Source organism: Filicampus tigris, chromosome 7, assembly GCF_054856515.1.
Source record: "Filicampus tigris isolate MCC_2025a chromosome 7, RoL_Ftig_1.0, whole genome shotgun sequence".
Lineage (NCBI taxonomy): Eukaryota > Metazoa > Chordata > Actinopteri > Syngnathiformes > Syngnathidae > Filicampus > Filicampus tigris.
The window spans coordinates 10003549-10027500 of record NC_141223.1 but is presented as its reverse complement, the minus strand read 5'-3'; the positions used below and the strand labels follow the sequence as shown (position 1 = coordinate 10027500).

Below are 23952 nucleotides of genomic sequence, written 5' to 3'. Positions count from 1 at the left end.
CTGTGTTAAAGCTTAACTTACTGGGTTTGACTATCAAGAAGACTGTCCTTCTGAATAAACCATTCGACTATTAATATACAGTATTTACTGACCCAGCCAAACTCACCCAATGACAGCAAAAGCAGGCAGCTCCTGGAGGTCAAATGGGAAGTCTAGCCGGAAGCGAGTTTTAAAAAGGGCTGTGATGGTCTCTGGAAATAAGAAAATAAAAAAATTGTAAGCAGTAATTAAAATTGGAAAATACTTTACACTGAAATAAACATTTGTTATGTCTATTAATAAGATAAAGTTCAATACACAGTGTACAGAACATTTGTTTCCTAATTAAAGGTAAAGTGTGAGAAGCACACAACGAGCTCAGCTAAATTATATATGTGACATCAGAACTTGATTCTTTCTCATCAACAGAGGAAATAACAATGCCATAATTAAATTAGCCGGAGGTTTGAACTTCCGAGTCACTCTTAGATGAGATTAGTTGTGTATAACTATTCAATGCATCTCATTTACATACCAATGTTTTGTCTGAAGGAATCCTAAATAAATTTAAACAACAACTCAGTTTGGATTATTTATTTCCTTTCAACATTATATAATTTATACAGTACAGTCCAAGTCTTTAAAGTCAGTAGTCGTATGATTCGAGTTGTAGGCGTTCATTCAAATAGTCAGAGGAGGGCATTCCCTCTGACTGGCAGACCGGTCTGTCCGTCCGTCAATGACGGATGACCGTTTTGCAAACTTTAGACAATAGACGGAAAACGGCAAAAATTATTTTAACCCGTTAAGGCCTAAAGTGCCTGGCTCAATAGCTCCCCAAAACCTAAGGTCGCCTTTGGAATTACCCTTGAAAACCTGAAATTCAACACTTACAAAATAATTAATATGTCAGCCGCGGTAACATAATTCCAAAAGAATTAGAGAGTTTAGACATGTGGCTTTCACACAGGCAGAGTTTATTATTATCTACTGTTTCAATTGAAGATTTAAAAATAACATGTCAGTGCAAGCAAAGCACAATTTAAATTAAAAAAAAATTGAGTGGTAATTTCCATCCTCTATTCTGTTATAAAGACGGCAATATCGTCATTGTCTACCAACCATATCATATCACGTTCGACCGGTTCAAAGTCCACAAGCGCGTCGTCTATATATCACTGCCGTTACTTATTTCAGAGCTCCCGGCGATTGACGGCGTCCGCCATTAGCCTGCAGCTCAAAAAATTCGGCGACATCATCCGCGCTCTCGCGACACCGTAACGTGTATATTCTGATGCATTAAATTGGCTAAGGCAAAATTAACTTTTTGTACCTCATCAAAACAAACTGAATAGCAAAACCAAGAATCAACTGCCGAGACTACCGTAAAAACCGAGAGGATCCCAAAAGTCTTCTCTGGGCTCACATCACCTAACACGTGTGATCAGCGGGAAGCTCTGTGCAACTTACAGTGAAGCATCGAGCTAACAACTGCCTCGGCTAGCTACACGTTCACCTAAACGCATTGCAGAGTCAGTATTCATAGCCTGCGTTGCGCCGAATAAGCTACATTTCTGACAAGTATCATATACTCACAAAGTGATGATGACAAAAAATGAATATATTTGCCCTGTTATTTATAACTGATAATGTAAACGAGAGGCCGTGTACTCATGTCTGTCTTACCTTCGTCTCTGTTCCAAACAGCAAGCACTCTGAAGATGAAGGCACTGAAGGTAGCGGCAAAGAAACCTCTCCAATAGTTCCTCACAGCAAAGAATGTGGATGTTACTTCAATACTGAACAACACACCTAAAAATGACACGGACAATGCCCATCAACAACATCGGAGATCAGTTTAGCTACATGATGAAATAACTTCAGACATGACAAATTTGACATACTTTAGCACTGCACAGCAATTACACTTTTATGGAAATTACTGTAAAAAAGATCAGCTAGTGTATATAATTGTCAATTGGAAATTGGCTCTGAGCCACACGGTGCCACTCGTGCAACAGTAAGCTCGATGCCAGCCAAGAAAGTACAGTAAGTACGGTAAATGCAGGGGGAGCAGAAGTTGTTTTGTTTAACAATTATTACATTTAATCCTTATAGGGTTTTATTATCGATCAATCAACTGTGTTTGACAAGCAACTCACCTCCTATAGGGGCTGCAAAACAGCAACCAACTCCCACTGCACAGGCTGCTGCCAGCATTTCAATGTTCCTTGACTCGTTCTGAATCACACACACGCACACACACCCCCACACACGCACACACGCACACACACACAAACACAACAAATGGTTATTGTAAATTCCAGTCAGTTTTTGACCTACAGGGTGGTTGTTGGTAATTACATAGAGCAGATTGGAAATTCGACCAACAAGATTTCAAATTTTTCATGATGCTTAGAGATGACAAATGACGAATTGCAGTGCAGCACACAGGACGGAAAATAACAAAACACGTGAACTACGTAGGGCAAATGACCATGGGGGCATGATAAGACAACCAACCAGAGTGATTAAGCTAACGCCCCCTGTTCAAGTGTTGGAAGAAGAAAATTCTGTTAAAAACAAACTAATATTCTGTATTGGGAGAAAATATATCTAGATGTGGATGTAAAACTTTGTATGCAAAATTCCCAAATGTATATTTGGCATTATTGTATTGTATTTGTATTGTATGTATTAGAATAAAAGTGCACTATACACATGGCAGTAACAGCAAGAGGCATTTGGAATTTTTTATGAAGTTGAAATTGAGGTTTTGGACAACTACCAGTGAATTTGGGCACAAACAAAATGTTCCAATAATTGGCTATAAACGTGTGTGTCTATGCACATGCAAATATACATTACACAGACACATTACAGTGTTTTTCAATTAGATTGTGCAGATATTTATCATATCAAGCCAAGTTTATTGGTATAGCCCCTAATCACAAAAGAATGTCAATGCTTGACACGTTAACAATGATTATCATCCCCTGATGTAAACGCCCCAACCGGGCAAGGAGAAATGAAATGAAAGAATGAAAAATAAAAATGAAGTGGGAAGAAAATGAAAAGAAAGAAAAAACATGAAGGAGCCTTGAGAAGGGACCACAGATGGCTGATATGTATGTAATCATTTTTTTAATCACTTGAACATACAATTATCCCCGGGAAATTGACTTCCTTCAAGCCGCATAACAGTGACAAAGAGGAGATGGAGCATTTGCTTTTCTGTTGAAGTGTGCATTCAGTAGTCTATCATTGTCTTACAACCTAAGCAGCCGTTGATCAAACTGAATTGTCACAGAACTACCATAGCGCATCAAAGTGGGCATGACAGGTGGTATGGGAGGCAAAAAACACTTCGTTTTGGAAATGAAGGTGCAGGGAGACACTAAACATTCTGCAGGAGAACACAACCTTTTTTATATCACGGCAGGAAAAGATCAATTAAAAACGATCCACATATTTGCCAGGTCATTTTGATACATTTAGGAAACCTTCTGAGCCAACCATCTCACTCCCCAAGATTGTAATCCAAAACATCACTCCCCAAAAAATCCTTGCTCATGTTGCGGCCTTGTTTGGGACATAATGGCCATTCACCAACCATCAACAACTCTATCCATCTGGGCCATCCAAAGCCGCAGGTAATTCATCAGTGAATAAAACTGGACTTGAATTGTATTTCTAAGCCCACTGCAAACACTTTTTGTTGTGAGATTGGTTAGGGGTGGCTGAAATACAGCTTTCTGCATGAATGCATGGCTTTGCATTTGGAGGACACATGAGACACCAGCAGCGTCAAATACACACTTGCTGCTCGGCGGTGGCTTTTAAACAGTTGCTCTCGCACTGACAGAAACTTTCCTCGTTTTCTATCAACTAATCTCACCTGGAAAAACAATTATCAAACATGTTTCAGATTCGTATCAGTGATCTAAATAGACAGGTTATACTAAACTCTAAAACCAGGTCGGATACTGCACAGAGATTTGTACAATATATTTAGTATCATCAAAGCGGGTCTTGAGCAGGGTGTACTGTATAGTCAAGAGATATGAATACTATGGATTAAAACAAAGCAAGACTACTACACTAAAAGTGCTTGGACAGCAGATGTCTCATCTGCAACTGTCTAAAAAAGTATTTTGTGAATAGCAAGAATAACATTGACCAGATACCTCATAAATTCCTCCGAACAGAGACATGAACTTGCTGAGGAGAGCTGCACACAAACTGGCGATGTGGACAAATGGACCCTGGAGAGTAAAAATGCACAATAGTTAAAAGAAAAAAAAAACAGAAACAACAATAAATATTGGGGAATTAAAATGACAGCATGAGCATTAAACTCTAGAAAAGAAGAGCCTACATTCTACTGAATAAAGGGCTTAAAGAGCATATGAACCCCAACATTTTCTTCACAATATGTTCTATGCAGCCCCATTGAATGATATTGTGTTCGTAGGATATGACTTGAGCAGCAAAATTCACCCGTTTTTAGCCATCTCTTGGGGCGGCCATTTTGCCACTTGCTGTCAACTGAAATGGTAAATGGTAAATGGTAGGGGTCAGGTAACGACCAATCAGGGCTCAGCTTCAAAAACAGCTGAGCCCTGATTGGTTATTACCTGAGCAACTGTGATGTCATTTTCAGACGATAGTAAGTGACAAAAGATGAGATGGATAAAAACTGGTGTATTTAGCTTCTTAATTCATATTCCACAAATGCAATATTAATCACAATGCCATGTTTTGACTAGTGGGCGTTGACTTCTTCTCTAAGCCTTTAAGCCGTATTTAAAGCATTGGTGTCATAGTGTATTCACCTCCAAAACAATTGGAATAATACGGCAACTTCCATTATTTTTGTTGTAGACTGAAACAGTTGGGTTTGACATAAAAAAACAAAAAAACAAATAAAAACAGACAAAAGATCATCCTTTGCGCTTTTGTGTCTTTTTTTTTTTTTTTTTACGGGCATTTACATTTGGATTTTAGACAACTTAAAAGACAACACCTGTTTGAACCCATTGGCAAAAGTATTGGATAAAGTGCGAAAGAGTGTCGTATTTGTATGTGCCAGGTTTTGTCCTATTACATTTATTATTCACACAATAAATAGCACTGAATGTCTACGCTCAGTTTCTGATTTGAGTTTTGCCAGTGTACATTATATTTGTAATAGTTGGAGGGTGTAATTATACAATTAAATTAGGATATCCTTCATCATGCAGCAAGCTAATGACCCAAAACACACTGTCAAAACAACATAGGAGTTCACCAAGGGCAAAAAGTGGAATGCATTTCCACTTACAAACAACACATTGGCCCGACACAAAACAAAACGCTTTTAGGTAAAAAGCATCACGAAAGAATGCAAACGTTTCAAAAATGTCAACGGGTTACAGGCATCATGCAGTTATTGCATGCGAATCATTTACAATTAAATATTACACCATATTCACTTTAATCTATTTGAGGTCGATCTGTTTCAATGTTAGAAATATTGGTAAATTTTCGATCAGATCCAGATGTTAATACATGGAAATGAAATTCTTGCTCCCATCTCATCTTTTGATGTAAGGCTTGGCCTTACTGTTCTGATACTCATTGAGGAAACTGTTTGTCATCAGGCAAGACTGTATGCAAATATTTGAAACATACTTTAGTTCCATATTTCTTTCAAATTCCTCAAAATTGACATTGTGTTACTGTAGCCATGCATGCACGAATGCACTAGTTTTGGGTTTAAAAAGTGTCTCTAGTCAAAGCAAAGTTTTCCTCCTTGCTCTCAATCATTTCCGTAGACTAGCACCTGAGCATATGTGCCTGTGGCGTGCCACTTGTGAATCATTTGTAATTCATGCTGCAGGGAGACTGGAAAGTAGGCTACCGCAGCATTACAGAAAGATTCCATAACCAATTTTCACAAAAGTTTAAAAAGATGTAAGGTGCCAACAAAGAACAGTTCACTTCCACAACACTACTCGAGCAGAGTGGGTGAAATCTAACAATCAGATGAGTGAGTAATTTTAACAGGAGCCTTCTGGCTAGAGTGTTTCCAGCATGGGACCATACAACCCATCACATGAGTTTTTAAATTAAACGAGTCAGGCAGATGTGTGCAAAATTGTTCACTTACGGTGGAGTGCCATAATCATTCTGTGTGTATTCACCCCAATAACAGTTGCTCTTGAACTGTTTCCACCGTGACCTACATCAATTCATAACAATTGGGCTTGACCAAAGAGATGTCATTCAGGGCTGACTAGTGTGGCCCACTCGATGTGTTCGTGTTACCTCCTTGCCCAGCGGCATTCCACTGCCCAAGGCACAGGTTAGACCGATGACTTTTGCCACAAAGGTTTTGAAGGTGAGGTATTCCTTCAACACCACTCCTCGCAGGATGGTCTTCATCTCTGGAATACCCGAACCTGAAGGGCGAAGAGGAGGTGAAAAAAAGGGAAACACATCCACCATGTGGGTCATTCCATGCCAAATCATCCAGTGGGCTCAACTAAGCGGACTTTGATTTTAATGAAACTTAGTGCACTTGTTGATAGTGATGGCACAACACTAAATGTCAAATTGTAGGTCAACTGGAGCGGGAGTTTGGGAGTTACGGCCCACCAAATTAAAATATGTTCGGCAAAAAAGTCCTTTGGACCCATATCAGGAACTGCTGGGTTAATCTTCACAAAACAGGTATTGTTGGAAAGGGAATTATTATTGTTATCCATGACTTGATGTAATGTCCTACAAAAAAACTGAAAAAAATGTCAATTTTTAATGTTATTTATTTGTGAAGATAACAATTTTTTGTTGTTTACTTGCATACTATTTTAGTTCTTCCTGTACTTAAAGGTTTCAGTGGTTGGCTATAATACTTCTTTTAACTTCTCAGACAAGTCTCAAATTTGAGTATAAAATGGAGAATTCAGTTTGAAATTCCTCATTCTCGTTCACACTGAACATAGTGACAGTACCGTAGGTATCTCTTCCTTATAAATTTTTTTCCTTACATACAGTAAATTGTCTTGCTAATGGTTGTTGATGCAACATTGTTAATGGCATTGCATTGTACTTAAAAGTGCTAAAAAAAAAAAAAAAAAAAAGCCTGTTGCAAAAATAACACTGAAAACGAACAGGACTCCAGAGTCACACAAACCCAGCCTGACTTCTAAATGAAGGCTCAGGTGAAGTTATATAGTTGCATTCCATCTACATTATCTGCAGGCAGTTCTGCAGCTTGTGAGGACGTGATGCAAAAAGGAAATAGGACAGGACGGGCCAGTGGGCCAGGAAGTGCTACCTGTGTGCGGTGGGAGGATTCCGTAGCTCACTGTCACACAACATCTAATTGTGATGCAGAAGAGACTCTTGTGGTTGTATATCACTCCACAATGGTAAGTAAGTAGTACACACTTATTCAATTAAAAGATGGCTACTGACATGGTAGTTTTCCAATAGCTACAGTAACACAGGAGAGTTAAATAGATGCAAGTAACAACAAAATATAAATCATGAATAAACTATATTAACATGTTGAACAGAAAATCACATTTACATGTACATTTGCTGATTTTTGTATTTAATCGTACCAACAGCCTGCGGAGCAAGGATCTGAGTGAAGCCAGCTGAGAAGGTGATGAGGACAACCGGGTATGTGACCCAGGCCAGATACTGCAGGAAAACATTACTGTCCAGGCCACCATACATCCACTTCTGTGCTGTGGAAACACATACACAAATGTAACCAACACCAGAATTAAACAACACATTGTATTGATATTTACAAATGTTGCATATTGTCCAAGTGCACTTAAGATGCACACACCTATTAAGAGAACATAATTTCACTGTTGCACCTTACTGCCGGTCTATCCACTCAACATGTCTCACCTTGAAGGCAGATGGCAATGCAGAAGTCCACCACCCAGCTGACCAAGGCCATGAGGAGTCCCAGCAGGATAAGGAAGATCCAGTCCTCCCCGACCCGCGAGATCAGGAATTTCTGGCAGCGAACAGTGCAGACTAAAGGCAAGACAAGAAGACAGCATGCTCAGGCTCAAAGATCGCATACAGCACAAGACCTACAGTGTACGGCTGCAATTGACGATTATTTTAATGATTGATTAATCTGCCAATCAATTAATTGATTTAAGAAAAAAACATGTTTTAATTTCCATTTAAAATGGATTCCCTTTATTCTAAAATAGGACATTGTTTGAAGTTGAAAATGAATGATGATTCAGTTACTGTTTTGGTCTGTAACATAGCAGAAAATGCGTGAAAATGTTGATCATTCTTTTCCAAAGTAAAACCAAATGTTTTATGTTGACTCAACACAAATGGGGGACTACAAATATCTGAGATACAGAAATTTTGAGGAGTTGGACAATTAAATGGATGATCAAAAATAAAAATTGATACATTTGATAATTGATAAGCACACTACAGCGCCTATAAAAAGTCTACACATCCCTGTTCAAATGCCAGGTTTTGCGATGTACAGTAAAACCAAGATAATTAATTTCAAAACTTTTTCCTTTATGAATGTGATGTAACCTGTGCAACTCAATTGAAATACAAAAAAAGTCAACATTTTCAAGAGCAGACATAAAAACAAAACAACAACAAAAAACAAGGGAGATAATACAGTTGCACAATTGTGCACACCCTCTTATAATATGAGATGTGGCTGTGTCCAGGATTAACTAATATTCATGGTAAATGGGAGTCGACACACACCTGCCACCATTTTATGTGTCAGTGGCTACTCAAAATGCAGTTCAGTTGTACTAGTAGGCTTTTCTTGATTTTTTTTTTTTTCTTTCTAGCAGAAATGTGAAGCATTTATGCTAACACTGAGAGTTATTTGCAATTGTTCATAATTCCCTCCAACCAGTTTGAGGTTTAGAAAAACAGCTCCAAAGCATGATGCTGTCCCCACCATTTTTCACAGTAGTTATGGTGTTCTTTTGGTAATCACCAGTGTTGTGCTTGTGCCAAACATACCTTTTGGAATCACGTCAAAAAACTTCAACCTTGGTTTGGACCATGACACATTTTCTTACATGCGTTTGGAAGATTTCAAGTGATCAAAGTTCAAAGTTTCAAGGATTTTTTTTTCTTTGTGAGTTAAGACTTTACACTTGCCACCCTACCCCGTGGTTGGTTGTTTAGGTCCATTGTTTTTCCAATTTTTTATTAATAAATTACCACTAATCCTAAAGAGAGCTAAGATATCGATGTATGCAAATGATTCAGCAAGATATACAGCAGAAATGACAATAGACAGAATGAGCAGTGTTATAAATCAGGAAGTGCAAACAATATTGGAATGGATAACTCACAATAAATTGGTCCTTAATGTCATTCAAACAAAATGCATTGTATTGGAACAACAACTATGTTTATGAATGAGCCAAAACTGAACTTGATGTGATGTGATGATATGTGCTACTCTGCTAATGTTCCCTTTTTCAAATGACCACTTCGACAACATTCCTCGAAAATCACAATGTCCCATCATCGGTGACCTATTTTTAGAACAGGCCCGCAGGATACTCATGTGGTCCTTGGGTGCTAACTTGGTACCACATTGGAGACCAGTTTGGATGCATTCTATTGAGTGACCTTGTAGTTAAACATTTCCACTGAAAATAAGCATTAAAAAAAATCAATGAATTAATTAAGAATTCAGTTTTCTAGTAATCAGTCAAGGAAATGTATTTACTGTAAATACCCTTCCCTTGTATTAAGTCCATTGGGATCTACCACAATCAACCGCAGGAATCGGTCACAGCGAGTATTGTAGTGCATATAACAGTTGTTGTTATGAGACACGCATACGTGATTAGTAATCAGGTTTAATTGCTGGGACAAAACAGTTTAGCTATGACTCATCGGATGTGCATGCACACGCTTATATTTCAAAACAACACTAATACACACAGTACTTCTGTCCTGTTCTTTCCGTGATGTAAAAGTCTGACCTCATTTCTGTTTTTCAACAGGTGAATCAGCCAGGGAACAGTAGGGGGCTCCATGAACTATAATGACATGCACAACTATTCTTCTTGGTTCTTTCTCAGACACCTTCTTTCTGTAGCATGCATTAACAGATGCTTACGCAACACTCTGATCTTAAATTTTTTATCTGTTTTCACCCATGGATTTTTTTGTGATAACCAAATCAATCATCATGTGTTCATCCAATAGAAAAACTAGAGACATTTTAATCATTTAAGAGCAATAACAAAATAAAAAAAAACATTGAAAACTAAAAAGAAAACAAAAAATGGAATGTTAACACAAATACATTCTCCATTGACATACATTTATTCAGTGACGCAAAAGTATACCAGTATCCGTCCCCTAATTAAATCACCAACTCAACCCCATCTTTGAAGTTGGGAGTACTTCTGTCCTCACAAGTAGAAAGGTGAGCATATCACACTAACAATTACCATCCAAAAAAATAATTGAACTTGAAATTATCAAGTTATTCAAAACCCAAGAGAACATGCATCTCCACCAAACAAAGAGCTAGATTTATGGATGCAAATTCATTCTATGCACCCTACTATTAACTTCCTTCAATGTGAAGTTATAGTTAACCCAACTCTTCTGACAGTGCTCAATTGCATCTCATTGCATCAATTGCGTCTAAAAATTACAAAATTCAACGCCATTGCTTATTAAATTTATGAAATGAGCATTAAAATTTAAAAAGCAACCAAGAAGTTCAGTGGCCTCTGATTCTACTTTTGTGATTACCATGACCTAAAAGAATTAGAATCTACATGTGTAAAATGTCCATTAAAGATGCAAAAATATGCTGTCATCACATAAAGAGTCTCTGGAAAACCATCCAAACCATTGCACTGAAATCCTTTTTGAAGTTCATTTCCTAATTGAATTCAGTTGTATGCTAGGTTAACTCAAGACTGTAAATTGTGTGGACATGAGGGTGAATGATTGCCTGTATCTGCCCTACAAATGAATGTAAACCATTCCAGTTCCAGAGTGATCCGGGATAGCTCACACCATCACACGTGAGGCTAATGAGGACTAGTGGTATAGAAAAGGGATGAATGGATATATTTGCGGGTAGTTGCTTCTTGTTCGTGGGTCCTTTACCTTTTTCTTCAGTGTAAACCCAGTGCTCTATTGGGCTGAGATATGACACTTACATGGCCATTGATTTTTTTTTTTTTTTTTTGCCTTTCCCTTCAAAAAGCCTTTAGTTGATTTGTGCAGTGGCTCCCAGCAAGACAACTAAAGTGCATGAAGGCTGAATGATTTCTTTGTACAGAATGGCTACCACAAATGGCTCACTTGGGTTTTATTGATTATGTGACAACTGACAGAAGGAGCAAGATCAGGTGTGTGGAACATCCAGTCGTGAGCCAGTCCATGCCAACTTTGTTTCAAAGTGCCACCCCCCACAGCTGATGAGCGAGAATACAGTTTGCTGTGTGAGGGCGTGTTCATCAGCTGTGCGCAAAGTCAATTTTACCTTCTGAAGATGAGACGAACAACAGCTGAAAGTGGCTGTGATGAAAGACCGAATAAGCATCAAAAAAGAAGAATGTTTGATGATGTGATGCAGTTATTTTTTTTCATCATCATCATCATTATTATTATTCAGTTTTGTCTAATGTCAGTCTACCATGTTGTAATTCTTTTACTTACTTATTTGTTAGAAACGACACCATCCAAATTGTGTATGAGATGAAAATTAGAAATGAACTATTGATCACTTGCCTCATATTCTAGTTCTTGAAACCCAAATGCATTCAGTTTGCAACAAAATAAAGGAATTGTCCTCACTGTTCCAGTGCTCGAGGAGAGGTGTGTGTATTCAAGGAAGTTAAAGCTTAAAACATTAACATCCAGCAAGCGATAGTTTTTTTTTTAATTTTTTACTAACGGAATAGCTAATTTGACACCGATCATACAAACCAAGGTCAGTGGTGCGCTTGGTGAAGGTTTGTTTGCCCGCTTGCTCAACAAGCTGCTGCACAGAACAAGTGCCTTGGGTGGCTGAACATCACGCGCAGGTTAATACCGATCGGCTCAGGATCTTAGTGGGAGTAGCAGCTGTGCCGTCTGGCACAGTGTGACTGTCGGCGTTGTCTGACATGAATGCTGGAGTTACTCCCTCGTATTTCCTTCTGTGTGTTTTTGTGAACACGACTGAACATTCAGAGGCATTTGCCAATTAAATGCAAAGTCATTGGCCTTTGAAATGAAAACAAGATATTTTGAGTCTCTGGTCTGAGCATACCGACAATGTGTGTAATTCCTCTGAATGGTGTTATGATGTTCTTGTGCAGTTTTGCTGATATTTGACATACAGTATTCAGATTTTATGGTTAATCAGTGTCTAAAATTCAGATGGACTTTGAAGATGATCTAAATAAGTTCTCAGTTGACAGGTAGTGGGACAATAACGTTTTGAAACTATTCTGCCCTCCTTTCAATGAGCATTATAAATGAGTAGCAGAATATTTTCTTGTTTATGTGGAGTGCGGGGGGAGAAATGTCAGCGTTAATGCAACATATATGGAGTGATAAAATATACCTTGACAGTGCTGACAGGAGAAGTTAACTAAAAAAAAATTCTTTGCAATTATATGTTCTATGTGCCTTCACTTCTCAAAACACGGCATTCTGATTAATATCGCGTTTATGGAATATGATTAAGCAGCAAAATCCACCGGTTTTTAGCCATTTCTGGGGGCGGCCATTTTGTCACTTTCTGCTGTCTAGAAACAAGGCATTCTGATAAATATTGCGTTTGTGGAATAAGAGTTAATCTACCCGTTTTTAGCCATTTCTGGTGGCGGCCATTTTGTCACTTGTGTCGACTGAAAATGACATCACAACTGCTCAGGTAACGACCAATCACTGCTCACCTGTTTTCTGAAGCTGAGCCATGACCGGTTGTCACGTGAGCCCTGAGCAACTGTGAGGTCATTTTCAGTCGAGAGCAAGTGGCAAAATGGCCGCCTCCTGAGATGGACAGAAACGGGTGGATTTTGCTGCTTAACTCATATTCCACAAATGTAATACTAATCAGAATGCCATGTTTTGACTAGCGGGGCTGCAGAGAACATATTCTTGTAAAGAAAATGTTTGGGTTGACTTCCCTTCTAAGAAGCAAATCAGTATCTTTCCAGTAAGCATTTCTAAATTTGCTCCATGGTGGGGCTTCTGCTTATTCCATGGAAGCAAATCTTGAACATGTCAATGGTCAGCGTGGTGCCAAAGCAAAGTCCTCACAGATGGAACAACTGCCTTGTTTCTACGAAATTGTCCATGTGCAGGCAGGATGTTTTTCTTTCAATATTAAAATGGAAGATGAACACAAATTGGTAATCTGTTTTTATCTATTTTAGTTACATCTCTTCATGCTGGCAATTTCTAATAGATGATTCTGCACATGTGCGTGCACACACACACACAGATGCGCACACACACAAACTCTAACCTGCAGATGAATTGCCGTCTTTATTCTTGGAGGCATGCAATAAGAATCATGCTACTTCCCAATCTCTCATTACCTGTTGATCTCCCTTTGCCCCTCTCCATTTGATCACCCCAAAATCTGTTCTGCCTTTCTCCATATCACATTGAACCACTGACTTAGCCTCTCATCTCTTTCTTACCCACGGGCAAACACTTTACAATCTTTTTCTTTGAACCTTTCTTACTTGCTTCATATGTTCAATTTATTTTCTCATCTCTCTCGACAGAGACTCGTACTCCCCACATAACCACTGAGCCCAACTTAGATTTTTGGTGGATATAAAAAAAAGGCTTTAACAAAGGAAGAAACATAATTTAGGTACTGTATAAAAAACATGTACATACAGTTCATTAGCTTTTGCACGGTAAAGGTATCCTTGTAGTGGTCATTAATGAGGTTGTTTGTGGAAATGCTGAGCAAGTGTGTCCGTGGCTATTTTAAATGACCACTTGGAACCACCTGCATTGTTATCTGTGCCTCACTAAATTATACGCAGGGCATTTGGACCAATAAACATCACCTGTCCCTGAAACACAGAAAAAAAACTAAACATTTGATCTCTGCTACCTTGTTGTTTTAAGAAGAAATAGATCAAAACAAATGTAGAAGAAAAATGGTGAGCGCGGGAGAAAGCATGAAGCTATAGGAGCCGTCTGCACTATACAAATCAGCCGTTTGTTTAGTGTTTTGTTTATATAGTATAATCAGCCGGGTACATTTCGGCTTTTGTACGGCGGCGATGGAGTTGCAAGGCTGCAAACGGTGGAGCGAACAAGAACTGTGTGTCTGCGTTGTTGGACCTCCGTTAGGTATGTTGCAGGTAACACTTCAAACATGCTAACATCACCCCGATACAGTTACCGGGGGTAGCTCAACACCAACAACCGATCCCCGCTATTTTTAAGCAGCCTGGAGAAGTGAAAGCAGACAGAGCCAACGATATTCGTAATTGCTAAAGCAATCGGCATAAACATAGCAACATCTAAGCGCCCATATGCTTTAGTCGAGGAGCGAGGTTTCAAACGTTTATTGAACGTGCTGGAGCCCTGTTACAATGTTCCATTCCGGGCGCATATTAGGAAGACCGCGCTCCCTGTCATATACAATCGCGCAAGAGCCGTGGTGGAGCATGAGCTGTCCTCTGCTGCGCCCTAACTCTTAAAAGCGAAGTTAAAAGTTACTAGTTGGCAAGTGCTAACTGACTTTATCTGTGTGTTTAATTATTATTATTATTATTTTTTTAATGAACAACCCTAATGCACAAGCTTTTATTCTATTTTATGCTTTTATAACAGGGAATGTTTTTTGGTTCATACAAAATTGAATTGTAACCTGCTCTCTGTAAAAAAAAAAAAAGTCTTATGTATTTGAGACTTATTGCTGTACCGAACCGTGACCCCCATACCGAGGTACGTACCTAGCCGTGACTTTTTTACACCCCTATCTATCTATAAATGCTGCCTTTGGTATGCTTAATACAACAACAGAGCCATCTCCTCCTGGCTTTGTCAATCTCTGTACCTCCCTGCTCAGCATGTTCCTTTATGTTGATGTCTTTTCCATGTTAATGTGATATAAAAGAAAGTGATGTTTATGCAAATGAAGAGTGATGGTATCAGTGTTGGTCTCGAACGAGCTGGCAAAACGCCGCTTTTGGCACACAATCTAATAATTCTGTTTACTTGTCAAGTTACAGCACCAGTCTTATGAGTGCAGTAAAAAGTGAAGCTAAATGAAGTGTAATGGACATGTAGACATGCAAGGCGACCTTGATTAGCATGTGAGATATGCGTGTCATGGTTCTGGCTTGGTTGTTTTGTTTCTCTCTCTACCTCGTTACAACCCAGCTGGAGTGGGGGGAATTCCCTTTCGCTGCGCACCTGGTATTGATTAGCTTCATCAGTTTAAAAGGACTTAATTTTCAACCAAGCTTTGTCGGATTATTAACCCTGCTCGCTGCCAAAACAAGACAACAACAACATTTTGTAGACACCTCGGTAATGTTCATCTTTGCTATTCTCCGTGTATTTCTGTTTGCTGTTCATAGATATGGATCCTCACCGATTTTGACTGAGCATTTACAGTTTTCGTGTAATTGGATTGATGCCATTTTGTTTGTATTTTTTAGGTGCAATTTTGTCCTTGCCCTTTTGCAAGCGTTTTTTGTTTACATTTGATTATTCCTGGCTTCGTTCTGCCAGCGATTTTTGTTACACTTTGTCGGTCTTTCGTTTTTTTGTAATAAATACAATTTTGTTATCGTAGTTGGCATGATTTTGCTTATTTGGGATCCACAAATTATTTTATCCAGAACCTGGAAGTGTCAACATGAAGAGATCAGCTTGTTTTACAGATCATGTTATTTGAAAGATGAATAATTTTTGCATGACGCCTTTCTCATTAAACACAATATTTCGGCATTTCAGTGTTCAACTATTAATGGTTAATGTATCAGTAACTTTTAGTTTATCATTATTAAGAATGCTAAACCTATACAGTTTTGGGGGTAAAAAAAGTCTTGTTATAGTCACAGTTTGACCCTAGTATAATTGATTCACATTCATAATTTCCTGTGGAACAAACTACTTAAAATCCCTTGGGGGGGAAAAAAAAATAGGAGGTTAACCAGTAGTCCGTAAGAAATTGTGTTCTTCCATAGAGATTCGACTCTAAAGTCACAGTATTCTTCCAATTGATGTCTACCAGAGTACACTACATCCGCACAACACATGAACCAAAACCGGGAGAACTGCTGTCCTTCACATAAAAGTTTGCACTATATATGCTTGATGAAAATGTTTTTCACTGGCTGTGTGATTAATGTGCATTTTTCATTTCCTGGATTGAACTATGGTGGACCAAAAACCAAGGGACCCCTTTCTTCATTACCTCCTCGCTTCTTCACGCATCCATTACATCTCTCAGACCTCTACCATCAACTGCCCCTTCTCTTGTTTTTATTGCTCTCTCTCTTTCATCCTCACTCTTTGCATGTCCCATCCCTATCCTTCAATTTATCCAGCCATTTTTTTGCTCCCTCTCTCTTTTACTCACACTCTCTGTAGCCCACCCACACACCAAAGCCAAACTCCTCATCTCTGCTGTTGCAGTGTCAGCGCTTCCGCACTGCAGTCCTCTGCAGGCATTCCATTGAAATCCACTCTGATATGCCAGTTATTCCTAAACAATTTTTAAAAGCACCTCTGTTGTAAAGAATTTTATGTTGTCCATACACGGTGGTACTGACGTGTAGTGCCATGCACAAACACGCCCTTGTAAAGTGCTTTTACACCTAGTAAGGCACTCAAAGTGCTTCAGACTGATTTCTTATTCACCTACTTCATCTATCACTATTGAGTGTTGCCAGGATCGAACCCACAACACTGTTGGGAGACGACCACTCTTCCCCTGAGCCGTGCCGCCCCCATATGTATGTCTCTGTAATATATATATGGGGGAGAAACTTTCCAAATACGTCTGTTTGTTTTACTCATTTGCTAGCTTGTGCATTTAATATTAGCGTTGCGCGACAACCCAACATGCGTTAAGAGTTAGTCATACAGTTACATGGATGTAACTGAGAGAATCCAGTCACTTTTCAAAATAAAATGTTTTTCAGCCTCTGATAATAAATAAACCGGAAGTGCTGTACTTTTTTTTTTTTTTTTTTTTTTTTTCCCCCCCGATATGTGCGGCCGCGGGCCAGTGGTTGCGGACACCTGATCCACCCTATCTCTCATCCTCTTTTCTGTTAAACGCATACATGCACACTAGGGCTGCCACAAACGATTATTTTGCTAGTCGACTAATCACTAACAGTAGTCACGATTAGTCGACTAATCGTATAATATATAAATCGCGGCAAATCGCAGCAAGCTGCTGCTTTTATAAGCATCATTCGCTTACAGCTTAAATTCTTTATGCACAAACTAATCATGAAGACAAGACGATAGTACATTCAACTTGTATTAAACTTTGCAACTTAAGCCATGATTCCTGACATGTTTATAAATAAGGGAGCGACTTAAATTGATGGCGATACTCTGGCCTTGAATTTTTTAGCTGTAATTCTTTAGTGTGTTTTGAAATTGAACCAAAACTATACACTATGTAGAGTTGCACTAATACAGTGAAATTATCTATGAATACAAAAGGAAGCCGTAACCTGCTTCCTTTTTTTAAATGATCGAGCATTTGCATTGTATTGAGTATATTTGGTGAAATGCGCCGTAACTTTCGGACTCTGTTGCCAACACGAATTAGCCCTTACAGTGTAAGGCTTACACTACTTTACCCACAATGCTTCTGTTTACATCAGATAGGACCTGGATTACAACCACTGCGCATGTGCGTTGCAGATAGGAAAACAGCCAGCGGGAGAAGAGCGAGACGCGGCAGTCTCGAGTGAAAAATAACGTGCCAAATAAATAAATATATAAATAAACGACGCACAGACGATTAAAATTAATTGTCGACGATTTTGATCGTCGACGTCGTCGTCGTGATTAGTCGACTAATCATGGCAGCCCTAATGCACACCAAACAAAAGAAAGACAATGACAATTCTTTATTACTTTCCATTAGGGCTTGGGGCAAGCGGTAATAAGGCCAGGATGAGAAAGTTAGTCAACACGCAGAGAAAACACTACGGAGAATGATGGTCCTTTTCCTCTTTGGGCCAGAGGACACAACATCCGTGATTCCGGAAAACAATTAGAAATGTGGAGTCGTCGGACCGCAGCACACCTTTCCACTTTGCGTCAGTCCATCTTAGATGACTTCAGGCCCAGAGAAGCCAGCAGTGTTTTGGAGGGTTGTTGATATACGGCTTTCACTTTGCATAGTAGCGTTTTAACTTGCATTTGTAAATGTGGTGACGAGCTTTGTTAACTGACAATGGTTTTACGAAGTGTTCCTGGGCCCACATGACTATATCCTTTACACATTGATGCTAATTCTTAATGAAGAGAAGGATTTATGATCGCAGGGATTCAATGTTGGTTTTCAGTCTTGCTGCTTGCTTACATGCAGAGATTTCTCAAATCTTTTGATTATATTATGGAAGGTAGATGAGGAAATCCTTGAATTCCTTGCAATTGTACTTCTACGTAAACAGTTGGACTATTTCACACAGTTGGTCACAAAACGGTGAACCTTGCCCCATGCTTACTTATCAACAAGTGAGACTTTCGGGGATGCTCCTTTTATACCTAATCATGACGGTCATCTGTTTGTAGTTAAGCTTTTCACCAGTGGAATGTTCCAAACAGGTGTTTGTTTTCTTTTTAGAATTCCTCAACTTTCCCAGTCTTTCATTGCCCCTGTCACAGTTTTTTTGTAATGTGTTGTAGGCCTCAAATGAGTGTATCCAATCGAATGTGTGTTGAAAATTATTTGCAAAGAGTGTGGCCGTGATTAGTATGTCCCAAAGCAAGTGGGAATGGAACATTTCCCATGCTAACATATTAAAGGTTAATAATGAGGAAGCAGGTTTAATGAGGAGTTGGAAGTTAAAGGGGCAATTTTTTGTTTACTTGTTTACCAGAGAGAAAGTCCTGGGCTGGCCTTTCCAGAACATATGGATACCCTGACCCTGGAGGACAGATAAACCATAGATTATAGTTATCACAAGCAGGTTCAGTGCATGTGATTGTAAACAACAGATAGCAAGCGATCACGAAAAATATTTTCAGATCCTTATTCATGCAGTGTATGTTCGAAAATAAAAAATAAAATACATTTAAAATGAAGGATTAGTTTATGATTGCAAACTCAGCTGCACAATATATGACAAGGTGACGGGGACAACATGAAGAAAATGGCTGAAGCCATAATCCGAAAATGTAGTTTTTAGCTTGGGATCAGGGTTGGAAAATGGCCATGCAACAGTGAGGATGAACGTATAGGGGGGTGTCAAGAACAAAACAGGGAGTGTGAGTTAGGACTGCAAAGTGGAGCCTGTTCGAATAAGCAATTGTAGCAAACGAGACTAAAAGAGGCACTGTAATTAATAGAAAAGCTTAGACATTTCTAGGCTCCTGAATATTATAAACTTGTAATTATGAAATATTTAAAACTTGAATAAGAATAGGCAATATCATATCCCTGGCCCGGTATTTAAATATGTATTAGAACGATCCGGATTAAGTCATCCCTTCATTTGCTATCCCGGATAAAACTAACCTTGTAATTTTTTGTCCTGGTATTGCAAAAAAAAAAAAAAAAACTTTCAGACAAGATCAATCTGATATATTTGTAGACAGAGATGGGCATTTGTCTATTCTTTGGTCCGTCTAGGAGTTCCCGTCTATATTCAAGACCCGCCCAGTCGGTCTGAATCAGCCAAACTGTGTTGAGAACGAACTTCACTTGTGCCACGTCACATGCAGGTGCCCCACTCCCGACATGCAGCCAACCAAACAAATAAAATAAATAAATAAATAAAACAGTGTTGTATACCCTTCAGTCGCACAGATGCAATGACATATGCCCCATTTTGTTTTTATTTCACTGATCACCACGCTGGGTGTGTGTCTGTTATTTTTATTTGATATTCTTTCTTTATTTGGCACTGGGTGTGCTTGTGTGGCGCCTTGCGTGTCATGTGAACATTATGTTCTCGACGCCGACTGTCTATAGCAGATGAGGGACGGACTGGGACCACGTGGTTCGGCCAGAAATACTGCCCAGAAGTTACAGATGGATAGACGATGCCCAGCTCTGCTTGTAGATACCATAGGATCAGGATTGCAGAACCCAGATTTGAGGTCTTGGGCTAGGCAGACCACCAGGATTTATCCCATTTATATTTTTTTTACTCTTCACCTGAAGTAGCTTGTAAGTGTCTGCTAAATGACAAATGAAGAAATGTCTCTGTTGTGCTCACTACAGTATCTGGAGCCCATTTAATGCAGGTGTGCTTTGTCAGCGATAAACAAGATGGATATGGCAGCCAGTGGGCTACTGAAGAGGGGTAATTTCAAGATGGGACATACCAGTAAGCCTTGTTCAAAGGTGACAGACATGACATGGGGACATAATTGGTGGTTCGATCTCAGGCCCCACATGGGATCCAGTCAGTACCTGGTAAGTCTGGACTGTATGAAACGGAGAGTCCATCAGAGACGACTAATGAGTCCGTAAAGTTGGAGACCTTCACACTCAATTTTAAGGAGCCAGAGACTGAAAACCTCTCCGTCCAAGGGTATATATAAGCTCACTCTTCACCATGAGAACCGCCTTGGAAGTTAAAAAAACAACAACAAAAAAGCCATGCTATGCCGATTTTGTGAGGAAGGAAACAGAGCAGAGAAATAGATCGCTCAAGATAAGGAGCAGATTAAACTGACAGTGATCAATCAGAGGAAATGTGAGAAATGTGGTGCTGCAATGTCAGGTGCAAATGTTAACTTTACTTAAGTTTCTGCAATTATTCAAGAAAATAATGACTTATACAGGCTACTATCCTGGATGGTGATATTACTTTAAGAATAATATTAAAGGAGAGGTGTGGTGCTATTTTAAAACTTCTACAGTTATCTATAGGCATATACATGATGATATATTACCTTTAGCACAATGCCAATCAAATTTCTTATGAAATATGAGTTATTTTGATGGCTATTTTTCTAACCTGGAAGTAAGACACATGGTTTACCAAAACCCAGCTTCTCCCTATTCGGGCTGCCGTGCCTCTTTCATGACGTCATCTCAAAGCCACATTGTGACGTCACAATATGAGTACCCGGTCATTTTCTTAGATCGGGCGGGGCTGCTGCTTAGAGAGGAATAATGGGAAGGACTTCTTTAAGATGGATGAATGAAGAAAAACACCACTTAGGGAGTGTTTTTACTGAGGAAAAGGCATTTTAACATGGCTAAAAGCGTAGAATAGTTGATACATCTCCTTTAAGTGAAATATGTTTAGTTAATTTTATAACTATTGGAACTTGTTAGGCTGGTAGTATGTTATGTAATATTTACATTATCATGTATTGTATTGGGTTTATTATTGATTTTGTACGACGGCGGTTCTTGTGATTGCAATTAAAACACATAATGCACTCTGACATTCTAGGTTTCGTCTGTTTTGTTTTCCAGCAAAAATGGAGGTAGACGAATTTAATGATTCCTGTATCATTCTTTACAGCCTGATGCAGCACTGGCAGTCGCTTGCAGCTAGCAATCAGAGCCGCTAAGATATATTAAGATACATATGTTTTGTTTACTCTCATTCAAAGCTTGTTTGATCTGCAGTGCAACGATGGCATTAGCAAAGAAACAGAATCTGGAGCGGCATTTTAAAGCAGTACACGCAAGCTACAAAAGGATGTTTCTGCGCTTTCCATGTTACAAAAGTGCATACCCGCCTCCCTGCGTCAGGTCTGCCAGTAAGATAGGTTGCGATTTCCTTTTTTCAGACTCAGGGATTTTCATGTTTTCTATCTGGTTTAGTTTTCTGTTTTGTTCATGTTTGGGTCAGTTTTGCAGTATTGCTCATCATGGCCGCGTTTTTACGTGCACGCATATATGTGTGTGTATAAGTGCACATGCATGCATGTGATACGATGTCTAGTGGATGTATGGCAACAACAAAAATTGTTGTGTGGTTCGTTACTGCAGGCTGAAAAAGGTTTTGCGGCTTTGTGATGTTGACACTAAACTGGTCTATCACAGCCGTTTGGCTGCTGGAAATGTAGATCTTGGGTCAATAAATTTTGGGCACCCCTGGTCCTGACCATGGTATCTAAAATCATACCGGTTTTATTTTGAGGAATCTTATTTTACTGACAAATAATGGATGGATGAATGGATTTCTAAAGACTGACTGACAATTAAGTCATTGAAGCTTTAGTACTTTTCCTCAATAATGCAAAATACAACATGTAATTTAAAAAAATAATAATAGGGATCTGAAGAGAAATTCAAACAGAATATACATTGAAAAAAAGAAAAGAAAAAGTAGATTGCAGATTTGAATGGCTTTACACTGTTGCTAACTATGGATTTTGTATTCAGAGAGGAGAGCCATCATTAAAATGATGTATTGAAAAAACACAAATATCAATAACACCACTCATAAAGAGTCTGACCACTACAGTATATGGTTAGTGTTGCAATAAAAGATGAAATGAACACTTATTGTACCTGCAAGGTACAATGTTTTCATGTACAGAGTTTCCTTAATCTACAGATACTGATCATATAAACCATCTTTTACTGTAGCCACTGACCCAGTATTTCACGAGAGGCGAGAGTGTGTCATCATTATCATCTCAGTGTAGTCACCACTTTGTAAATCTGGTGCTAAAAACAGGCTCCATATCGTTTCCTTCCTTTGTCTGGATTGGAAGGAAACAACCCACGATAAAGCATCAATAACGTGTAAAAACACTATTGATTTTCAGATTCTTACCACGTGGACAATATCAGTATGCTAATGGCAATGTGCACTGAATTTACACATTTATCACAAACTGTCAAATAATGAAAAAAATATGCAATTTTGTTAAAGAGAGATTATAATGGAATGGTTTACTAAACTACAACAGGGGTGTTATAATCAAATCATTATGATATCTAGTAAGTGGGAACATAGTGTTTTGGCTTCTAATTGGTGAATGTGTTTTGGAAAACGGAGCATTTAAAAAAAAAAACAACTAAAACTAACCTGATCTGTAAAGAAATATTAAAAAAATAAAGTAATTAATTAAAGAAAATAAATAACTAGAACGAAATATCCAAAACGTATATCCCTGTGTTCGGTCTGGATGTAAATGCCTAGAAATAAAAGCTGAAATGCACTCATAGTCTCTCACCTCCCATATTCCTCTTTTGTTGTCAAAGCCAAACCTTGTCTCAATTTTCAGTCTAGAACAAAAATACATTTTATTCGGTGTCACTGTTCCAATATTGTCTCTTGGAAGTGACATATTATAATAGTATAGTCTAGCTGTTATGAAATGCGCTATATAAATAAAATTGTATTGTAGCGTATCGTAATATATTTTAGTAGTGCCTTTTTATTCAAAGAATATTAAAGGATGACACTGCCCAAAAAAGCCATCTCATTTGTCCAACAACTGACCCACACTGTGCACTATGTGCTGTAAAACAGAATTAGAACTAGGACTCAGTTGGCATCTTGGGAAAAGAGTACCGGTAAATGACATCACCATCATCTAAATCTTTCCAACAAGTATTATCTTGCCAATTTTACTGTCTGTTTTTATCTGTAAAGAATTATGTGTTGTATTTCTGATTCATGATAAAGGAAATCAGGGTTCAATACTTCACATAGTCAGCTTTTTGGAAGCATACTGTACCTTGCTACCCATTGTCACAAGCTGAGAGGAACATAAGAGAAAGCTTATAAGTAAACAACCTAATATAAAAATGTGACAAATGCACAACATGAAATACGG

General features: G+C 38.6%; 1 protein-coding gene across 2 annotated transcripts in view; it reads right to left on the bottom strand.

The window, feature by feature from the left end:
- clcn2c (chloride channel 2c) overlaps positions 1–23952 on the bottom strand; it is a 94117-nt gene that overhangs the window by 41098 nt on the left and 29067 nt on the right. For both annotated transcript variants that reach the window (XM_086035625.1, XM_086035624.1), the window contains exons 3-9: positions 7891–8022; positions 7590–7718; positions 6289–6422; positions 4167–4244; positions 2142–2220; positions 1666–1791; positions 107–191 (exon numbers count right to left, since the gene is read on the bottom strand). In XM_086035625.1, the coding sequence (XP_085891751.1) occupies positions 107–191; positions 1666–1791; positions 2142–2220; positions 4167–4244; positions 6289–6422; positions 7590–7718; positions 7891–8022 (763 nt within the window). The remainder of the gene's footprint in view (positions 1–106; positions 192–1665; positions 1792–2141; positions 2221–4166; positions 4245–6288; positions 6423–7589; positions 7719–7890; positions 8023–23952) is intronic.